The sequence below is a fragment of the Perca fluviatilis genome, chromosome 3 (assembly GCF_010015445.1).
Source record: "Perca fluviatilis chromosome 3, GENO_Pfluv_1.0, whole genome shotgun sequence".
NCBI lineage: Eukaryota > Metazoa > Chordata > Actinopteri > Perciformes > Percidae > Perca > Perca fluviatilis.
In genome coordinates, this window is record NC_053114.1 from 42313254 (window position 1) to 42333773 (window position 20520).

A 20520-nucleotide genomic window follows, 5' to 3' on the forward strand; every position below is an offset into this window, starting at 1 on the left:
ACAAGATGCTGGGTTAGAGGACAAGCAGCAGGCAGCCGCACAATACACTAAACGTTTACTAGAGTGCAAAGTTCATTACCAAAGCACATGCGAATGTAACCCGTCAAAAAGTGTTCCTAGCGCATTTTTTATCCAACTGTTGGATAACAACAAAAAGCTTAGCGGTGTCACGATTCATATCCAAGATTGGATATGACTTTCGATTTAAACGTTTTCTTTTCAGCTTATGTTCTATGTTCCCCTGCAGACGGCTGTTATATGGCCAGATGCTGTTTCCACATTCTTGGCTTGGCGTTCTCATTCATTTCCAGTAACTCGTTGCGGTTTCACTGTTGTCGCTGGAATTGCTGTTGCCCGGCTGAGGTTAGCTGAGGACATCTGAGACCAGCAAACAATAATATTTTTAGAGAAGTACACTCTAAATCAATTGGAGGGTTGTTTGTGCGCTATTGAAATACTCTTTATGACGGCAATGTTGCAATAAGAGCCACTAGTACTTTACAACAATAGTTTGAGTTTCTCGAAATTAACAAAGTGCAATTGAGTGCACCATTTGTTTAACAAGGTGCACCTGAACGCACCATGGAGTCCTGTCGGAGCTAGAATAGCTGCCCGCAACTGAATAACATACACTTCTAATCCATGTATATAAACTGGCTACCTAGCTGCAATGCTTTGTCATAAAAAAAAACTATTCGGATCTCCACTGAATTTAAAACTAAACTTCCTGTATATGATTAAATAAATATCCGAACCATTGAAACTCCTAAATAAAACATCGAATTGGAAACCTGAATGAGCTTAACTTTTACCAAAACTAACCCAACATGACAAAACACTCAACAGGATACAGCGCAAACATTACGGAAAAAAACAATTGCTTAGCATTTTAACTAGTTTAATAACTGTTGCCATAAAGCTGACTTGTGAATAAATGGGAGCAGGCAGGATAAAAAAAAGCCTTAAATCAACTGAAAAAAATACATACCGCACCTAATGATTAGCACACTGAAACGTACAAAATAAACAACTCCAAGCAGCCATACTTACTTCCAGCCGTCATAACTTCGTGTTCCCTGTCCTCCTCTTCATCGTCTTGTTCCTGATGGCCTTCCTCTCGCTCGCGGTCGGCTCTCTCTTCCAGCTCGGCCTCCTCGTCGATGGTGCGTGTGAATGAGTGCTCCTGAGGGTCCATGTCCAGAGAGTCCTGATTGTCTGAAATCTGACAAAGTGTAATCAAATGGCATCCATGAGTGCATGTGAAAAAATGTTTGTTTCATGATAGTGATGTTAACGATTGACCGTTTAAGCGTTAACCGACAATAGGGATTTAAAGACAAATTCAAAAAGAGTAATTTAAAAAGGTTTGTTGCGTGGTCAAACAAAATAGTCAATACAATCTATTTCTTATCGGTTTAAGCTCTTTTTTTCTGCTAGGTTCGTGGCTCGCTGCTGGACGGTGCTCACAGCAGAGAGCTTCGTGACATATGCCACTTTATTGGAGAGGAGTGGCGGGTTACATCAGTTGTCGTACGCGCAGAGCATGCCAGGCAGACACACAGCTGACAACCTCGAAGGTGGCTGTAGTTGGGACAGGCTTAGATATACGTTCCGCGGACAACTGCGGACTTGTGTCGGTCTCACGGACGCTCAAGCCCTTCCAGTAAAAGTGGCTGCATGTGTCCAGGACAATGCATGCAACATTGTGGCTGCGCAATCGGTACGACAAAGTGTGTCCGTGCCTGTGAACAGGGACGTAGATGCCTGCTTATCGGTTAACCCGGTTAACGAGGGTTAGAAAAAAAATGGAAATTAGCATCCATATTTCAAGAACAAAGCACCTACTCGCAGAGAAAGCATCTAATTAGAAAAGGCAAACATTGAGGAAAAGCACTTTAAGAGACTCTTTAGCCAAATGCAACTTTGGTTTACTCACTCTCCTCTCACGCGAAGAGGATCTCGTCTGGATGAAGTCCATATTCTTACAGGCCAGCAGGCGGTTTCGTACCTTATAAACACAGCGATACACCTCTGCAAGGGCCTTAGATGGTTGGTACCTGATGGGAAAATAAAAATATACTTGTGACATGGGATGTTTTATTTAGGCTGGTACTATTAGACCGTGTGGAAACCTTAAAGTTGACATATTATAAATATTATGTTACAGTACCTGCCCTCTCCACAGGCTTGGCCCAGCAGCCCTGTGTGCTTCAATAAGGCTGCTAACGCAAACCTGGACACGGTGTCCAACAAGGACTCGTTACTGAGAGACGCATTGTCCCAGTCTGCAACAGAATATACAGTGCAGTCAGTTACTTTTCAAGACGAATGCCTCTAGCATAGAGATTATAGAATTCATGATATGCCTGGTCAAAAGGTTGAATGACCTTTGCTCATAGCGTAGTCCTGCATGTTGATCCAGAGGCTGTTGGCAGGTTCTTTAGAGGAACACAGTGCTAAATCCACCAGGACGCTCAAGTCAGGACGTAGTGTGCAGTCAAAGGGCTTCTGCTCTTCATTACCGGACAGTGCTGCTTCCAGTAATGAGCTGATGCTGGTGTCTGAAGGACACGAGAAGAAAACAAAATCAAATGAACAATGGAAAGGAAAAAAGAGCAAAAGGAGAAACACATTCATCTACAAAATATCCCGCTAGAATTGGAGTGCTTATGTTTTTACCAGTGATCAGCATTTTAAAACACATATGAACATGAAATATGAGCCATCACAGTACTGTATGTGTCCTACCGAGCTGTGGGATATCCATTTCCAAGCCATTGCTGAAGAGGGGCGTTTTGAGCCAGTAACCAGTGTCCTGTTCCTCCAGTGAGGTGGGAGCTCCCTGCAGCATCCCACCGAGGCAACGGCCCACCAGCAGGGCAACTGTCCTCTCCAGATCCACGAGCCACACCCAGGAGAGGGCCGGCTGTGGCAGGGACATCCCCGATGCTGGCTCGGCAAAGTCAGAGGTACCTGAAAAGTTAGAAAAGTTAGTGCAGTGGAATAAGGACAGCATGAATTCTACTGCCCAGAAATACAAAGGTTTCCAAAAAGTTTACATTTTTAGGGATAATTAGATATTGAGAGCTCTACAACTTTTGATTTGTAGAGCGGAAATGTCAAAGATCACAACAGAACCTAACCCCTAACTTCTACAGTTACAGCCATGTATTATCCAGAAAACTACAAAACACAAGCACTAAATTACATTTGTGGCTTACTCACAAACCAAAAGGTCTTTAGGACAAAAGAGTAAATGCTAAATTTAAGATGTTAAATCTTTGAAGAGAGCCATTGCAACATACACAAGGAACAACGACCGACTACACAAATCCAAACAACGTATGTTCAACCTGATTTTCATTCCAACAGAAACACCACAAACAGCAACAATGTACATTATTGTGTAGTAAATACGTTTTTGATAGTGATCGCCAGTGATATACTGTAAGAGCTAAACCAGGCCTAATATCGTTATGAGATGATAGTGTACAAAGCCAACTTGAAAGCTTGGGGAAAAGCTAATGAATACACTTTCAATTAAGATTGCCAACTGCACAGTACACGTTTTGATGATGTGATGCACATAATGGTTTTCTTTGAGAAGCTTCTTGTTTCATGCTCACCATGAAGAGGCCACTGCAGCTCCTGGTCCTCCAGAGGGGAGGCAGCAGGCAGCAGCCTGTTGAGGCGGTCCAGAGGAGGCAGCAAGTCCAGCAGGTGGCTGAGCAGAGGCCTCGCCACCGACACCGGAAGCAGCAGCAGGGAGTTGGTTATCTGGCACAGCATGCTGCCGGCCGCTGACACGTAGATCACATCTGGAGATCATAGAGACATAATCAGTATTTTGCGGGTTTAAAACAATGGTACTGACGAAAGAAAGAAACATCAACTGAAAGATTATTTCAGATAATTGGGAGTTCTGGGTTTAGATCTGAAGCGAAAAAGGAGAGAAAAGGCTTGGTAGGGTAATTCTTCTTATTTATATCATTTACATTCACCATGACTATATTATCCTATAGCTAATGTCAAAATATATATCCTAAATTATTTAGGTTCTTTTAAACTGCACTGACTTTGAGCATCAACATGGAAACAGAAATAATGAAAGCTTTTTATGATGAACAGGCAGAAGTGAAACGGAGAATAAGAGGGTCAAGATAGCAACACAGTGAGATACGAGGAGGCATTTCAGCCTTGCTGCAAAAGAGATTAACTGATCCTCTTCACCTTGTAGCTTCTCTCGTATGCTTCCATTCCAGGAACTCTCTTTTATCAGAGCAGCCGAGCGAGAGAAGATATCTGTGGCGTGAGGCAGCAGCAGCTGCAGATGCTTGTGGAGTAAAGCCACACTGCTGGAGTTCTGCAGAAAAAAAAAAAAAAAACATGAACATGATAATGTTGTAAAAATCATCTTTCCAACCACAATGAAGTGGCTTTTCAAAATACCTCTCTGGTCTTAAAAGAAAATGAGATCCTGCAAATACAAAATTACAAAACTGTGATTTATAAATATGCACAGCCACTGAAATTCACTAAATTAGATCAAGAATTAGCTCAAAGACAAAAGCAAGAAAAGAAAGAAAGAAAAAAAGAAAAGCTATTCAACTAGGAGTTACTTTGCTTCATGCATCAGTTATTAAAAGTGTGTTTTCTTTCAAGAGTCATTGATTTTACGAACAAGACCATGTGAGTTGTGAAATTAGATGCGCAATAAGAAGTAAATAACTTCATCATCAACATCATGGGGCATCTGCCTTTCAGGTCAACAGAAACATGATGCAATCCCACCAGTGTTGCATGAAGGAAGTATACAGTAAGTCACAATGGCACTGAACCAAGAAGTTTAAACAACTACGTGGAGACTTTTTTATTGTGTAAACACAATTCTCCACATAATAAATCTGTTGTCTATGGAAGAGAGAGTCACGCGTTTGAACAGGTTGCATGTGAACAAACACAGCTGATTGTCCGTACCTCAGTGACAGAGTTAATGTGGCAGTATGCTAACAGTTGCTTCTGCAGGGAGCACAGCAGTTGGTGGAGGTGAGCTGGTTGGCTGCTGTCAGACGAGGACAGGCCCTGCTGCAGCTTATCACTGTTCTTCTCCAGTTCACCAAACGCCTGATCCTGCACAACACAAACACACAGAAATCAGATAGAAACAACTACGGGCTAACAGTTATTGCAGGTATAAGAGGTATCTTCAGAGATGAAATATATATAACTGTCGTAGCCAAAAGGAATGGAGTACAGGAAAGGTGTGTTTTCTAGGGGTGTAACGACACATTGATCTGGATCGATAGATCGATGATCCAACATCACTGATGCAAATTGAAAGTATTAATATATATCATCATCTTTAAGATTTGATATTCCCACTTCATAATTAGTCTTGTTATTAAAAAGAATAGTATTTTTTTTTTTTTCATTTAAATATCTGAAAGAGCTCACTAAAACAATGTCAAATCATATTTTAGTTGCTTTTTTAGAGTTGATATAAATGTACAGATTGTGTTGAATGGATGGATATTATTATTATTATATTAGTCTCAAATCGATCGCAGGCCCCTGAATTGACTTTATGATATCAGCAAGTATCATACAGTTGTCCAAAGAATCAATATAATATCTTATCGTGAGAAACTTGTGATCAACATCCAAAGTGTTTTCATAGCAGAAAATCTTCAGCAAACCCCAATTTGATCTTGGCAATCATCTTATAGCTGGTTATGAAAATTACAGAAGAGCAAATAAATGGATCCTGAATTAAAAGCAGCCTTAGACCCAATGACCTTCATGGCCAGATTCAGCAATACCTTTCAAATAAGCCACTCAAGTGTATCTGTTCTACAACAAATGGCATGAGCTAATTATAGAGGGCGAATATTACATTAGAGTTTCCTTATGAGTTACGCAGAATCATTGCTTTATTCCACCCCCGGCTTTTGTGATCTGGATTCCAGGTACTGTTGTGTTCAGAATAATAGCAGTCCAACATCACTAACCTCATAAATCAAATTTTTTGGTAGAAGTGATATTTCTACATGGCAAATAATTTACTAGTAATTTTTGTAGAGTCATAGAAAACCAACAGACCCAACAGTCATGACAGTCATGCTGCTCATTCTGTAAAATTTAATCTGTAATTGAAAGGGGCATGTTCAATGTGCAGTGTTCCCAATGCATTGATATTATGGAATTAAAAGCTATTCAAAGGATTTTGAGCATTATTCACTTTTTATAAATCACACTGCTATTCAGAGATGGCAAAAGTACTCACTTCCCGTACTTAAGTAGAAGTACAGATACTTGTGTTAAAAAATACTCTGGTAAAAGTAGAAGTACTGATTTAACTTCTTTACTTAAGTAAAAGTAACAAAGTACAGGCTTTGAAATGTACTTAAAGTATAAAAGTAAAAGTAGCCTTGCGAATGACAACCACTTTTTATGCAAAGCTACTATGCAAAGTTACTAAACATAGATTAATTAAGAAGTTCCCCATACTTTAAGAGTTACACAGCACATTGGCCAGGAGTCATACTTGACGCCTCCTAGCCTATCTCAAACATCTCTCTCAGATAAGGCCAGGGATGATTGGGAATGTCTTGCTGCTTGTCTGCCTAATCTCTGGGATCTCTGTTTTCTTCATTTTCAATCATGTCGCCGTCCATACTACTAGGGTTAACGTTACCACCATCAAGCTGCAATTATTTGCCGCAAATGAATGCAGAATTCGGCCGAATCTGTCGAGTCGTCTTGTAGTGGTGCGTTACATGCAACGTAGCCTACAGTATATTCCCATCCAATTAGATTGAATTCGGTATTGATCACGTGAAAAATAATAACGGTAACTCCAGTGAAATTATTTGAAACTTGTTAGTGAGGACTAGATTAGGACCGTATTTAAAGCTGATGCTGGTTTCAAACTTCGCCCCCTTCCCCCTCCCCCCCCAGGTGTGTCTGTAAAACACGGAAAGAGACAACTTCTCTCTTTTGATGCTTTACAAGCAACGTGAAACCTAGCTAACAGGTGAAGAACACCAACAACTAAATCACTAGCTAACCTACTTTAACTGTGCAGGAACTATAGACCAATACAACAACAGGCTTAAATGAACTGACAACATAAGTTATACGACTTACAGTTCTCAAGGACGCACACACACCATCTCAACTGATTATCCTCCGGACAGCAGTCTCTCTTTCTTTTTCTCACTTTTTCTGTGTGGCCCGCACGCGCCATTGCCGTGTGAGGGCGTTCGTGCGCTTATTCTCCCGACATTACGACCTCTTGTACAAAACTAAAGTAACGAGCCAATTTTTAAAATGTAAGGAGTAGAAAGTACCGATATTCGTGTTAAAATGTAAGAAGTAAAAGTAAAAAGTCGCCACAAAAAAAAATAGTAAAGTAAAGTAGAAATATCAAAAAAATCTACTTAAGTACAGTAACGAAGTATTTGTACTTCGTTACTTCCCATCTCTGCTGCTATTATTTTGAACACAACTGTATATTCACAGCTAGGCCACCAAAATGTAATTACTGGCTTTTGTTCTATAGATTAAGAAAGGAGTAAGAAGAGCAAAAATACAGCAGGGAGGCAATGAATCCAAAAGAAGTGACTCACATGCAGAAAGCCTTGCAGTCTAATCATCATTCTGCTCAGGCCTGCATAATCACAAACACTTGAAAACAGCCTCTGTGTGTGTGTGTGTGTGTGTGTGTGTGTGTGTGTGTGTGTGTGTGTGTGTGTGTGTGTGTGTGTGTGTGTGTGTGTGTGTATTACAATCAATAAAATGCCGTCTTTAAAGAATGAGGCACAGGACACCCACTGCTGTGCCAGGAAAAAAGGCAGCAGGTGAAAATAACAGAGGATTATATACTGCATGAGTCATGCTCTGCCTCCAGCACTCCAATATTGAGGGAAATAAGGGAGATTGAAAGACGGTAGAGCGTAACAAGGGTGCTTTTTATGTTGATTTTGCTGATGACTTCCTTCCTGAGTAATTTCTGCCTTTGTCAATCCTAAATAGATCATAATGATCCCACACATAATGGTTTGTTGTTGAGGAACACTCACTGAAAGCAGTGCTGTGCTCTTTGATAGAGCTGTACCAAACATCCACTTACAGTATAAAATCCCAGGTTCCTGAGCAGCGTCTTCATTAGGATCTCAGCCAGGTGGGTGTCAGGGTGGCCTGCTGTGGCGCTGTATGTGGGGTCTGGGGAAGCTGTGAAGCCCAGGCCAGAAGAAAGGACCTCAGGGCCATCAGCTGGAGAGCTGTAACCCAGGAGCGAGGCCACGTGGGTGTGGTCCTGGAGACTGGTCAGGATAATGTCTAGCTGCATCCTCTGTGGCACAAACACATACATGTCATATGATTGCTGGCCTTAAAAAACCTGACCAAACAAACAGCACTTGGTAATAAACGTGTTGGTACTGAGGTACATACTGAGGGCAATGCCAGGTCAGTCACCAAATGCTTATCAGTAATTCAGTAATCTGGGAAATGAGGCCAATGTACGGCCAGTAAACAAGATCGGTCAATGAGAAAAGTTCGCCTTCAGCAAAAGCTGTTTACACTTCTGGTTCACCTCGTTTTCCTTTTAAAACTATCAGGAGTTTTTTTTCCTTGTTGAGTTACCTCACATGAGGAATTTTTCAATAGATGAACAGCAATTATTCCTGTTGCAGGAACAGTTTGACACTTATCTAAGGAAAATATGCCTTATTGCCAAGAACTTAGATGAGAAGATCGATATCACTCTCATATCTCTGCATTAAATATCAGGCTACAGCCAGTTCCTGGTTAAAGCTAAGGGTATTCAGTTTTCTGGAAAGGGCAAAAAAGGTCAGAATTGTAACATCCAGCCCTCCTCCTGTAGCTCTCCCTCCCGGTCCTCAGCCCCTCCCTTCATACAGTAACCTGTACGAGTACTAGTCATTCATTTCAATCATCCCCATCGTCATTGCGATCCTGATGCCGTTTAGGATAGCGTAGGGCTGGATGATTAATCAAAAAATAATCGAAACCGAAATTCAGAGCCTATAACCGACGTAATTTTACCAAGTCGATTATTTCGGTCTTTTAATCCTATTAATATTTCCGTGCCGCCCACTGTGTGTTAATGTACTTTCCCCTTAAAACATATTATGGCCGCCGCGTGTGTAGTCACGTGACTCCGCCTGTTTACATTAAAACTTAATTTACTTTTTTATTTTTATTTCATTGTAAAATCTACAGTTGTAGATTTAAGTTCAGTTGTTTGAAATATTTAATAAATAAGCATTAATTGCTATCTGTGTGTTGTTTCCTTATTTTAGAATCACAAAGATAGGATTATACACTCTTTTATTAGAAAAAATAACCGTGAACATATTTACAGTAGCCTATAAGAAAATATATATTTTCTTAAATAATCGTTCAATAATCGTAATCAAGGTAACTTCTTCGATTAATCGTGATTATGATTTTAGCCAAAATCGTCCAGCCCTAGTATAGTGGCAATTTTATGAGAATTACAGTCTCTTTTAGAATCTCAATAAATCTATTTTATTTGTCACAGGAAATTGTACAAGGTAAAATTCCATTGAAATGTTATCGCATCAGCTCCTTAAACTTGTCCATGATTCATCATCAAGACTTTGAAAAGTCTGTCTTCCTTTTTCTGGGTTGCTTTGCAGTGTAGGCAGTTGTTGCTAATGCTGGAATAGCAACTTTTACTGCAGAGTTTTCTACTATTGAATCAGCCTTTCTCCATCTGTATTTGTAGAACAGCCAATAGGAATGCCCTCTCTCTCTCTGAAATGACCTGTGATTGGCCAAAGACTCCCGTCACAGGCTAGATTTATTTATTTAATTTTTTCCTAATGATGCCAAAAACAACTGCCTACCCCAGCTTTAACTTAGCTAGTTAACTGATTGAACCTTGAACTAATATTTGAGTTCTAGGTTCTTTAAACTTATCTAATTTGTCATGTAAAGTGTCTCTGAGTAATTAAAACCACAAATTGTCGTTTACTTTTTTCATAATGATTAAACAAACAAGATAAAATGTGTTAATTAGTGAGCTTTGGCACTGGTCGACTGCTTTTGCTACCTTTGGACAGAGCCAGGCTAGCTGTTTCAGTTCAGTTTTCTTCCTGTCTTTATGCAAAGCTAAACTTCATATTCACTATACAGACATGAGAATGGGATCGATCTTCTCATCTAACCCCCAACAAGAAAGCAAATGTCCCAAAATGTCAAACTATTCATTAAAGAGCAACATTTTTCACAAGTTGCTTCTGCTACCTACAACTCTTATTTTGAAGGTACACAAGAATTAACATTTCAGGGGATTAAAAAAACATGATGGACTCTTCAGAAGAGGTCATTATCTTCACTTGAGTTTCTGCGCAGGAAAGTCGACAGACGCCACAATATTCTGAACATAGTCCTACTGAGAAATACAGAGTGAGTTGTGTGGAGCAGATAGTCTTAATTAGCTTTGTGGCAACTTATTTGGCAATGGCGTTTATTAATATCAAAAAGTTACTCACTAAAGCTTTAATGCCGAACTGCTGACCAGGAATTCAAATTGAGAACAAAGAGTTCCATGCAGACTTAATTTTTAAAAGCATTTTAGGAAGATGGGGCATATTCTTGAGGTTTCTTGGTCAAAACGTTGTGGCTGTAAGAGACCACTTAGAAGAATCAAACACAGCCTTCCACTCTACCCACACAACCAAACAAAGTGACCCATTAGCTAAGCAGCTCACAGTGTAAAAGCTGCGTTCGTCATCCATCTAAATCTTTTAGTCAACAAGCCGCAACAAATGAGGCATTGGTTAATCTATACAAACCTTAGGTACATTAATGTATATCAGAGGCTTTTAACCTGGTGGTTGTGACTTCCGTTAAATGCATAACACTGAGATTAATGGGAAACGAAAAAACTATGTCTACTATACAAAAAGTGCATACTGTAGATTAGTTTCTCAGTTGTAAGCATCCATGTCTCCACTAATGTTCACAAAAATCTTGCTAATCATTCTACATGTGCATCCAGGGACATGGGTCCTGACATGTCTGTGTATTAAGTAGCATAGGGTACCTGTCCTTTGGAGAGACTCTCCCATCTGTCAGGGCCCTGAGGCAGCAAGGAGTGAAGAAGCTCCATCCTCTCTCTCAGTGGAGGCAGCAGCATGGTGGCCCCCACTGACAGAGTCTCAATCACCGCCTGATGGGACAAACACAGACCCACATATAGTCACTGCTCCAGGAAATGTTAAAGATTCAGAGCTTGTTGACATTTTAATAAATGCAGAGATCTTCAACAGGGGGTCCTCAGAGTCACTGCAGGGGGGCCTCCAAATTATTGTTAATATTTGAAAGTTTAAAAAAGAAAGTCTTAACATGAATCCAATATATTATTAGCAAATATAAATCGCAATAAAAACAAATGATAGGCTTACTGGCCTATCCCTCGGGATGAATAAAGAAAGTATCTATCTATCTATCTATCTATCTATCTATCTATCTATCTATCTATCTATCTATCTATCTATCTATCTATCTATCTATCTATCTATCTATCTATCTATCTATCTATCTATCTATCTATCTATCTATCTATCTATCTATCTATCTATCTATCTATCTATCCATCCATCCATCCATCCATCCATCCATAGTAGGGCTGGAGGCTATCAATTATTTTAGTAATCGAGTATTCTACCGATTATTCCATCGATTAATCGGATAAGAAATACTTTTTTTATTGAAGAGTAATAATATACAATAGTTTGGTTTAATTTTTGGAAAAAGCAACATTTGTATTGCCTACATTGCTTACAATATCATCTCTCAAAAAACTAAACCTATTAGTTATACTCAACCTATTTTCATTTATATATTTGATTACATGCTACACAGCTCTGTTACACTTATGCTAGTAGATCGTTGATCAGCTGTTTCTCCGTGAAGAGAGAGTGAGAGAGAGTGGTGCGCAACAATCAGCTGTTTTTCCGAAGGGATGGTCAACTAGTCGGCTCTTTAGATCAAATTGCGGTCACCAGCACGTATTTTCTTGTCTTTCTTTGGTAGTTGTTGTGTGTGGTGTAGTTTCGTTGGGTCCGCTTCGTGGAATGGATGATTAAGTTCTCTGTGTTTTCTGTTGAGATGCTGAAGCACTGACGTCGTGCTATAATTGTGGTAAGCTAGTTCGGTTTTGCAGTAGACACCCTGTACAGAGTTTTCGTTTCAACTACGTTTGAAATGATTCCAAACTTTGGACACTTTCTGTCGTTTTTATCCAGCCTGTCTCTTCTCTTAGCCCCTCACTATTAACGCGCTTTCTCTTTGTAATCTGCGCAGTCAGTCTTCACGGCATGTGTCGCCAGCAGCGTCAAGTGTGCGACAGTAATAATCCTCTGTGCGGGAACACCGTGAGCGATACAACGTTGGTAACATTGATTAAACGAAGCTTCGAGGCAAATCATTTTGCATCCGAGGATTTTTAGTAATCAAATTATTTGAGTTACCGGTACTCGAGGAATCGTTTCAGCCCTAATCTATAGGTGAGGTAGTCACTAAGGCCATCCACAGATAGAGTTCATCCTAAGGATTCACTGTGCCACATGTATGTTTAACATTAAAATATGATTTATAAAATCATGCTGACATTATTATTTTAATAGCTTACTATTCTATGCACTACAAGGAATGTATAAATGCTTTAGGCCGCCCTACACTTTATTGTAGGCCCAGTTTAATATGCAACTTCATTTTTAACAATATATGTAGTAGAGGGTCCTGCTCCGTCTCTCTTTCAGTTTAGTGGTCCTTAGTTTAAAAAATGTTGAAGAACCCTGAATAAATGACTGTCCTAATGTATTGAAGCCTCATTATTCATCAATCCAGAGAACTTAGTCTTACTTTTTTTACACTGTGTCACTCTTCTGAGCCTTTTTATTGTTTATTTTGGTCTTAATGTCTGTGTGTCACTATGCTGACAATTTCCCCCAACGATCAACAGTACAGTTACTTTTCTCTTACCTCCTGAATCTCATCTGGCACAGAGGAGTCCATCAGTCTGAAGAGCAGGTTCCTCAGGGGCCTTGCCTGCCGACCTAAAATACTGGTGGCCACGCCCCCGGCCAGAGCCAGTGCCAGATGATTGGACAAAAGCCGAAGGCACAGCTTGAGGAAGTTATGATGCTCCCTGCGAATACATAAAAAATGAATTATTCAGAACTTGTGGGGGTTATTTTTTCCATCGGCATAAGCAGCATTATAATTTGACACTTCCACAATTGAGAAGGAAAGAAGGTATATCGGCATGAGAAAATGTACAACAAGCAAATGCAAGTAAAATTTTTTAAAGTGTTGTAAATCTCCCTTCTCTGTCTCTGATGGTGGTTTAGCAGGCTGTGTGCACCTACCTGGATGAGGGGAACGGAAGAGGGGGAACTTCACTGTTGATGCCGTCACAGTAGCGCTCGAGGAAGGAGCGCAAGTGGGAGAAGGTACTTTCTTCGAGGTCGACACAGTAGGGCCTGTGCCAAGCCACCACTTGCCTAAAGAGCCAAGGCGAGTAAATATTAACATATGCTTTAGTACTTCATAGGTGCTCGAGTGGTAGGGTAGCCCTAATATGGTGTTAGGGTCAATGTGACCCGCTAACACAAAAAATGTGTGCAGATTTCTAACACATTACAAGGGGTAAAGAAGTTAAGGAATATGCATCATTGAATGAATCTAGACAGAGTATAGGCCTTTTAACATGGGACTAGAATTAGCAGGGGATCTCATTTGAGAAATTTATTTTTTTACTTACAAATTAAAGGGGAACTATGCAGTATATAAATACTGCTGTCAACCTTTGTCCAAACCAAATTAGCAGAGTGTCTGTGCTGCAAGAAGTACACGGACAGCATGATATTGACAGTTAAAGTTATTTTTCAACACAGAAGGGGGTAAAAAAACTGCTGTTCTTTTACATGCAGTTACTGCCCTTTGACTTGACCTAAACAAAGTTGTCCAGGGATGTTGTGACATCAGCACTCGCCTTTCCCGCTCCCTCCCCGCTATGTTAATATCTCTGTAAACCCAAGTTATGGTCAATGCTACCTCGGCTACAGTCAGTGTATTTACTCTGATGGTAACTGACCTGTCTCTGGGCAGGGCTGTCCACGCCAGGCTGTGGGAAGTGCCGGCTGAGATCTGCTGAATCGCCACTCCATCCAGGCCGACAACCTTCTTGGGCTTGGTGATTGGCCCTGTGGAGTTCCCCTGGCCACACTGGCCCATGGAGTTGTTGCCCCATGCATATACTTCATTGTCTAGATGGTGGTTGAGTAGAAAAAAGTATTACAATATTAGATATTACACCTAATAATAATAATAATAATAATAATAATAAGTAGGTTTGTACCGCACTGAGCTAAATATTACCTTATTTTATGTCGAGCTTAAGTTAAGTATTAGCTTGAACAAACATGGTCTATGTATTTGCTGTTACATCATGCTACTTGCATCATTCAAACAGAGAGGTTGAGAAAACAAGACCTATGTTAAACACCAAGGTTGCCACTCTTCTATACTATTCTTTGGTTTACACATACAGTGTATTACTGTAACTCAGTATGGGCGAGTAATCATCCCACTAAACTTGCTTCCATTTTTTGTCATGAACAGTATCCCTACATTCATTAACTCTACAATTATTCAACCCGAAAGAACTATAAACTCAGGCCTCCTATCTGTCCAACATCTCAAATACAGTTTGGTTTAACTTAGAGGTTCAGTGAAATGGCCATCTCATATTTTCAAATTTGCACATACACAATTCAAGAAAGATGTTATGGTTTGCCTTTTTTTCTCTGCAATGTTATCTTTATGGATTACTTGTGTAAACTGCCGACTAACAATTTGTCATTTTAATTTTATTTCTTTGTTGTACTTGTATTTGTGGATGTCTGCTGCTAGCATGTGCAATCTCATTTTTTGTCTTTCTTTCTTATCATTTTAATATTGTTTTTCTTTTATATGTATATAAGGCCTCTCTGAGGTTTTTTTGTACCTTTCCATTACATTTTCCATTGCTTATGTATACATTATTTTGTATTTTTTTGCACATGAGTAAACAAATAAACAAACAAGCATGAAAAAGGAGGAGAGAACTACCATGTGACAAGGCCAGGCAGTGACTGTCCCCTATGGAGATGTCCACCACCCTGGTGGTAGCCAGCTCTTCGATTAGCTTGGGTCTGAGTGCTGTGGCCTCAGAAGAACCACACCCCAGGCAGGCACCACAGCCCCAAGCGTACACCTAAAAACAAGTGACCGGACTCAACGTTAGCAGACGATTTCTGCTATTTACGTTGCAAAGCATTTTATTTTGGTCCTCAAACTATCTTGATGAGAAAACAATGAGACTATATCTTTGACAAATGCATGAAAAAAGAGCTTCGTTACATAACAAGTACCAACTTTAACTATATCACTGCAAAAGTCCAACCAGCTGTTGGAAGGAAAGCATAAATGTATGAAATTAATTCTCTGGGACTAATGTTCAAAAACTTCAAGGCTCCACGTTTTCCTCAACAAGCCACTGCTTTTATTCTGTCTTGGTTAACAAATGCAGAGGTGATGTTCTACCTGTCCGGTGGAGGTTAAGGCAAGAGACGACTGGCTTCCTGCACACACTTTTCTGATGAACATTCCTTGCAGGGCCTCCACTACTTTTGGCTTGTAGACTCGATTAGTATCACCATGACCTAGTTTTCCTGCAAGTCAACACATGGTTTCTCTTTAGACTGTATGAGGGTATAATCACATTCTAGTGATGGACAGTTTGACATTTTGACACAATGAAAACTAAATACAATAAAAAAACATAACTGCAATCACGCACTGTAGAAATGTAGATAAGGCTCCTATTCAAAATGCAAATTTCAAAAATGAATACTTAAATTACCAGAATTAATTATGACCTGTAACAACAAAGTGATGGTGAAGGGTTTACTCACCGTTGTCCCCTCCTCCAAAGGACCACACGGTGCGTCCATCCTTTGACAGCGCAATAGTATGGGAGCTCCCACATGACACCTCACCCACATTGCTGATGTCTTTAACCAGGGTAGGAATGTTTCGGCTGTTGCTGTCACCATGACCTGCATTCCCGAACAATGAAAAAGGTCAGGCTGTTTACACATGGAAATGTTATTCCTTCGAAATCGAAAGTTGAAAAGGGCAGCACAGACCTTTGCATCTGGCATGCATACCACACCCAAACAAATGGTTTTCTACAGTATGTACAGTTTGCCCGCTCATCAGAGGCATGTTGAGGCATCAATGTGTCAGGATATGCCACTGTCCTAAATCCAAGCCTTAATGCACATCAGCTCTTTATAAAGAGCCAACATCCAGCTACTTTACTCCTAACTACTTTGTCTGTCTGCATGCTGCATTTGGTGTGTGCTATGGGCATTAAATTAACAATTAGTTAAAAATGCATGTTGCGGGTGCCCAGATAGCTCAGTTGGTAGAGCAGGCGCCCATATATAGAGGTTTACTCCTCGACGCAGAAGGCCCGGGTTCGACTCCAACCTGCGGCCCTTTGCTGCATGTCATTCCCCCCTCTCTCTCCCCATTCATTTCTTCATCTGTCCTGTAAAAAATAAAGGCCCAAAAAAAAAAAAAATGCATATTGCATTTAAAGATACAAGGTGTTATACATTGCATACATTGTAAATTCCTCTGAAGCTAATTTGTAATTTTGGGCTATGCATAAAAGTGACTTAACTTGACAATATATCTGTCATTTGCTTGATACTAATCCAAACGGCCTTGTAAAGTGTAATGAGTTTGAGGAACCTGGTGGAAACACCTAATACAAACAGTATTATTCATAGCACAACTATACAAGAGCTCCCCTACGATCAGAATAGTCACAAAGAACATTTACATCCCAACACACAGAGGAGGAGAAGATGAACACTAACATGTTTATTTCATTTGTTTTAGAATTGCTGCATTCTGGGTAGAAGGTTAGTAAGGTGTGGGGAGTTGAGGTAAGCTTTCCTTGACATTATAGCTTGGAGCTATATGTATATGTAGCAAACTATGTAATCACTGCAGTTACGTGCCTAGAGCAGATGACCATATAAGAAAATCCGGCACAAACTGACGTCAATTTCGAGCCAAGAGTGTTTAGAACGGTATGAAATCTGATTACTTTAAGATAATTACCTCATTGAAGCTTTGGCCACATTTAATATCCAACATTGTAAAATGATATATATGACAGAAAATAAGGAAAATCATCACCCTTTAAATCTAATTCAGTCCTGCAGGTATACGCTTTGGCCAACTGTGCATGCCTCAAGTCTCAGGAAATTTCTCTCCACTTTTGCATTACTGCTTTAGTGTACAATGCTACAACAATTCCTTTTATGGAGAGATCATAAACTGTACGGAAACTCTGAAGCCCCAAAACAAGACAATCAGCACAGCCATACTGGGAACTATTTGACAGTTTAAGAGATCCTTTTTATCTTAGGGATTAAGTGGTTCAGCAACTTACCTAATCTTCCAAAATCTCCTTCACCCCATGTGTACAGCTCTCCATCCTCGCTGACTGCAGCACTGTGTCTGTAGCCAGCAGACACGCACACCACCACCTGACACAACACAAAAGCCATACACATTATCATACTTTATTAATGCCAGTAAAAGCACAAGCAAAGAGACGTCCATTGAATTTCAACTGTCCATTTTCAACAACAGTAGGCCTAGGAGAAAGCAGCTATAAGAAACTCATAAAAAAAATTCACCATCTGCATTTTTATATTCAGCTGATAGTTATTGCAATCTACCAGCACAAGTCTCTTTCAGAATTTTGCCACCATGAAGTTTCTGCTGCAAAAATATTTCACCAGGTTAAGTGGAAAATATAGATGATTATATCTAAAAAAAAAAAAAAAAACTCTACTCATGAAATTCTGGAACAACAAACCAGCCAAGAGACTCTGTTGAATGTACAAACATTTTAACCAGAAGCTGTCCCAACTATGATTCAGAATTAATTCTGTAGAAGGTGACACAAACAACAAAGCTGACAGGCAGATTTAAAAACCTGTCAGTCCCTGCTTTAAATGTATTACTGGATATCAAAGCATCAAAAGCTGTAATGTATACCATGTAAATCCAAGTTGTACTGTCAAGTTGTACTGGGTGTGACCCTACCTTCCCCTGTAGTGGCCCCTGGATAAGTTTGGGGTATTTCTGTGTTGAGCTGTTCCCGTGACCCAGCTTGCCATAATCACCGTCCCCCCAGCTGAACACCTCGCCCTCCGTAGTGAAGGCCAGCGTGTGGCCATCCGAGCCCTTGGATGACGACACCTTCTTGATGGCACGGTGGGGTTCAAAGGTCAGCTTTTTGAGCGTTGACTGGTTGTTAGAGTCCCCGAGGCCCAAGCGGCCGTAGCTGCCCTTCCCGCAGGCCCTCACGGAGCCATCAGACGAGATCACAAAAGTGCAGTACTGGCCTGCTTCAATCTGCAGAGAAATGAGGAGCAGTTGTGGGTCTGTCTGTAGTGAAAGACTGCAGGCTGACTCAGCATTCTCACACACAACTGGCATCCTACCAACTCCGTATGCTATGGGGTGATGCTACAGTATATCATAAAAGCATATGACCCATCCGCCATAGGGCGGTTTCAGATTTTCTGAGTTCGTTATATTTAATTGCACAATTTCCTGTATCAGTTTTTGTAATTTTCCCCTTTCCTTCATAACATCAGCACATTAGGAAAAATAAGTTTGTGCATCCTCATTCTACAGAATTGCCCCCTGATATTGTACAAAGATGTAAAGTGCAAAGATACAGGAAAAAGTTCTATAGGCGCGGAAATTGTGAATTATACAGTTTATAACGGTCTGTTCTCTTTATAATGGGAGATTCCTTTCTTTCCTAACAGAAACAGACAAGGCCATTGTGCTGCACTGCTCCTCCATCTTAAAGGGCACACGTCCCTGTCTTAAGCTATCTATCTATCTATATAACATATACACAATGCTTTGATCTACAGCTGCAGTTTCACTGTGGGAGAACCAGCGAAATTTTTATTTGAATGCATTATGTAACTATGTCTGTATAGTGCCCTTCTTTTATGCCGATCAGTATAATTCATGCTTTGAAGAATAAATATATTTTCAACAACCCATTTGCCAAAATTTCTTTTGAAAGTCATGACATTTTCTCCACTTCTTATGATGAGTGCAGGATAAAAAATGTTTGCTCTCTTAACATGTGCAGACATACAGCTCTACAGAAGACTAGGGTTGGGTACCGAAACCTGGTTCGACTATGGAACTGGTTCCTACGCAACCGGTAGGAATCGGCAAATTTCGGTTCCTCATTTCGGTTTCACTTAATGTGTTAATGTAAATATTTTCCCTCTGTCGCTCCAAAACGGACGTAAAAATATCACACTTTCTCTGTAGTCTACCGTTAGCTAGCTACTGTAAATGTAGGCTACTTTTAAAATGACATATTTTCCCTCTGGGCTCACCAAAACGGACGTAAAAGCATATTAACCATTCACTCAACGTTAATATATTGTTAAATTTAAATAATTTTTTCAGTTTTTCAAGAATCAGTTTAGGAATCAAAATCATTTTAAAAGTACTGGTTCGGCATCGGAATCGTAAAAATCCAAATGATACGCAGCCCTACAGAAGACATGCGAACAGTTTGCTCTTACTGTCTGTGCATCGGCGAAGCTGGCGGCCAACTTGGGCTGCAGGATCTTCTCCTGTGTACCCTCCACTAGCTGGTGGCTGCTGTTACTGCCCCACACGTACACCTCACAGGTTTCAGACACCACGGGTGCTTCACCGGTCTGAATGCTGTCTGGGCTGACACAGGTGCGGGAGTAGTCCGATGCCATTCGACATACCTGGAAGAAACGGACACAATTAAAGAACCGCTCCAGACTTGTTTACTCTCTTTAGAATAATCACTTGTGTTGGATATGTTCCTCGACATTACATCTACTCCTTATCCTAACAAGTAAAGTAACAATAAGCAAAACAGACAAAAAAGAAAACAAGCACAACACATTGTTTAATTAGTAACTTAGAGGAGTATGACAGTTTTGAACAAGGATATAAAAGAAGGCTATATTCCCTCTTATAAATTAGCTTGTTGAGGTGTACATACAGTATACAGATACAAAGTCCTGCAAGTAAAATACTGTTATGGTTTCTTACTTCTTCAAAAAGACAGAGTGCTGCCTCATACAGGGAGCACAAGCCATCAGAGGATCGTGTGGGTTCTCTCCACTGGCTGCGATCTGCTGAGGAGCCCTGAGGAGACAATCACATGCACGAATCAATGTTAAGACCGTACATTACCACAATAAAGAAAGAAACATTAATTTATCTATACAATATTAAACGTGGTAGGAACCAAAAAACAACCTAAGCAACGGGATACATTTCAGAGAATCAAAAATCTTTGAAAAAAAC

The 20520-nt window shown here is 40.2% G+C and overlaps 1 protein-coding gene across 12 annotated transcripts in view; it reads right to left on the bottom strand.

Moving 5' to 3' along the window:
* The window catches only part of herc1 (HECT and RLD domain containing E3 ubiquitin protein ligase family member 1), a 75850-nt gene that overhangs the window by 47761 nt on the left and 7569 nt on the right, over window positions 1-20520 (bottom strand). For all 12 annotated transcript variants that reach the window (XM_039795858.1, XM_039795863.1, XM_039795864.1 and 9 more), the window contains 20 exons: window positions 20263-20358; window positions 19755-19949; window positions 18235-18546; window positions 17573-17669; window positions 16017-16160; window positions 15646-15773; window positions 15172-15316; window positions 14156-14327; window positions 13428-13562; window positions 13042-13207; window positions 11099-11224; window positions 8132-8353; window positions 4978-5130; window positions 4231-4363; window positions 3627-3818; window positions 2749-2973; window positions 2388-2561; window positions 2171-2285; window positions 1937-2057; window positions 1051-1222 (listed from right to left, as the gene is read on the bottom strand). In XM_039795858.1, the coding sequence (XP_039651792.1) occupies window positions 1051-1222; window positions 1937-2057; window positions 2171-2285; window positions 2388-2561; window positions 2749-2973; window positions 3627-3818; window positions 4231-4363; window positions 4978-5130; window positions 8132-8353; window positions 11099-11224; window positions 13042-13207; window positions 13428-13562; window positions 14156-14327; window positions 15172-15316; window positions 15646-15773; window positions 16017-16160; window positions 17573-17669; window positions 18235-18546; window positions 19755-19949; window positions 20263-20358 (3223 nt within the window). The remainder of the gene's footprint in view (window positions 1-1050; window positions 1223-1936; window positions 2058-2170; window positions 2286-2387; window positions 2562-2748; window positions 2974-3626; window positions 3819-4230; window positions 4364-4977; window positions 5131-8131; window positions 8354-11098; window positions 11225-13041; window positions 13208-13427; window positions 13563-14155; window positions 14328-15171; window positions 15317-15645; window positions 15774-16016; window positions 16161-17572; window positions 17670-18234; window positions 18547-19754; window positions 19950-20262; window positions 20359-20520) is intronic.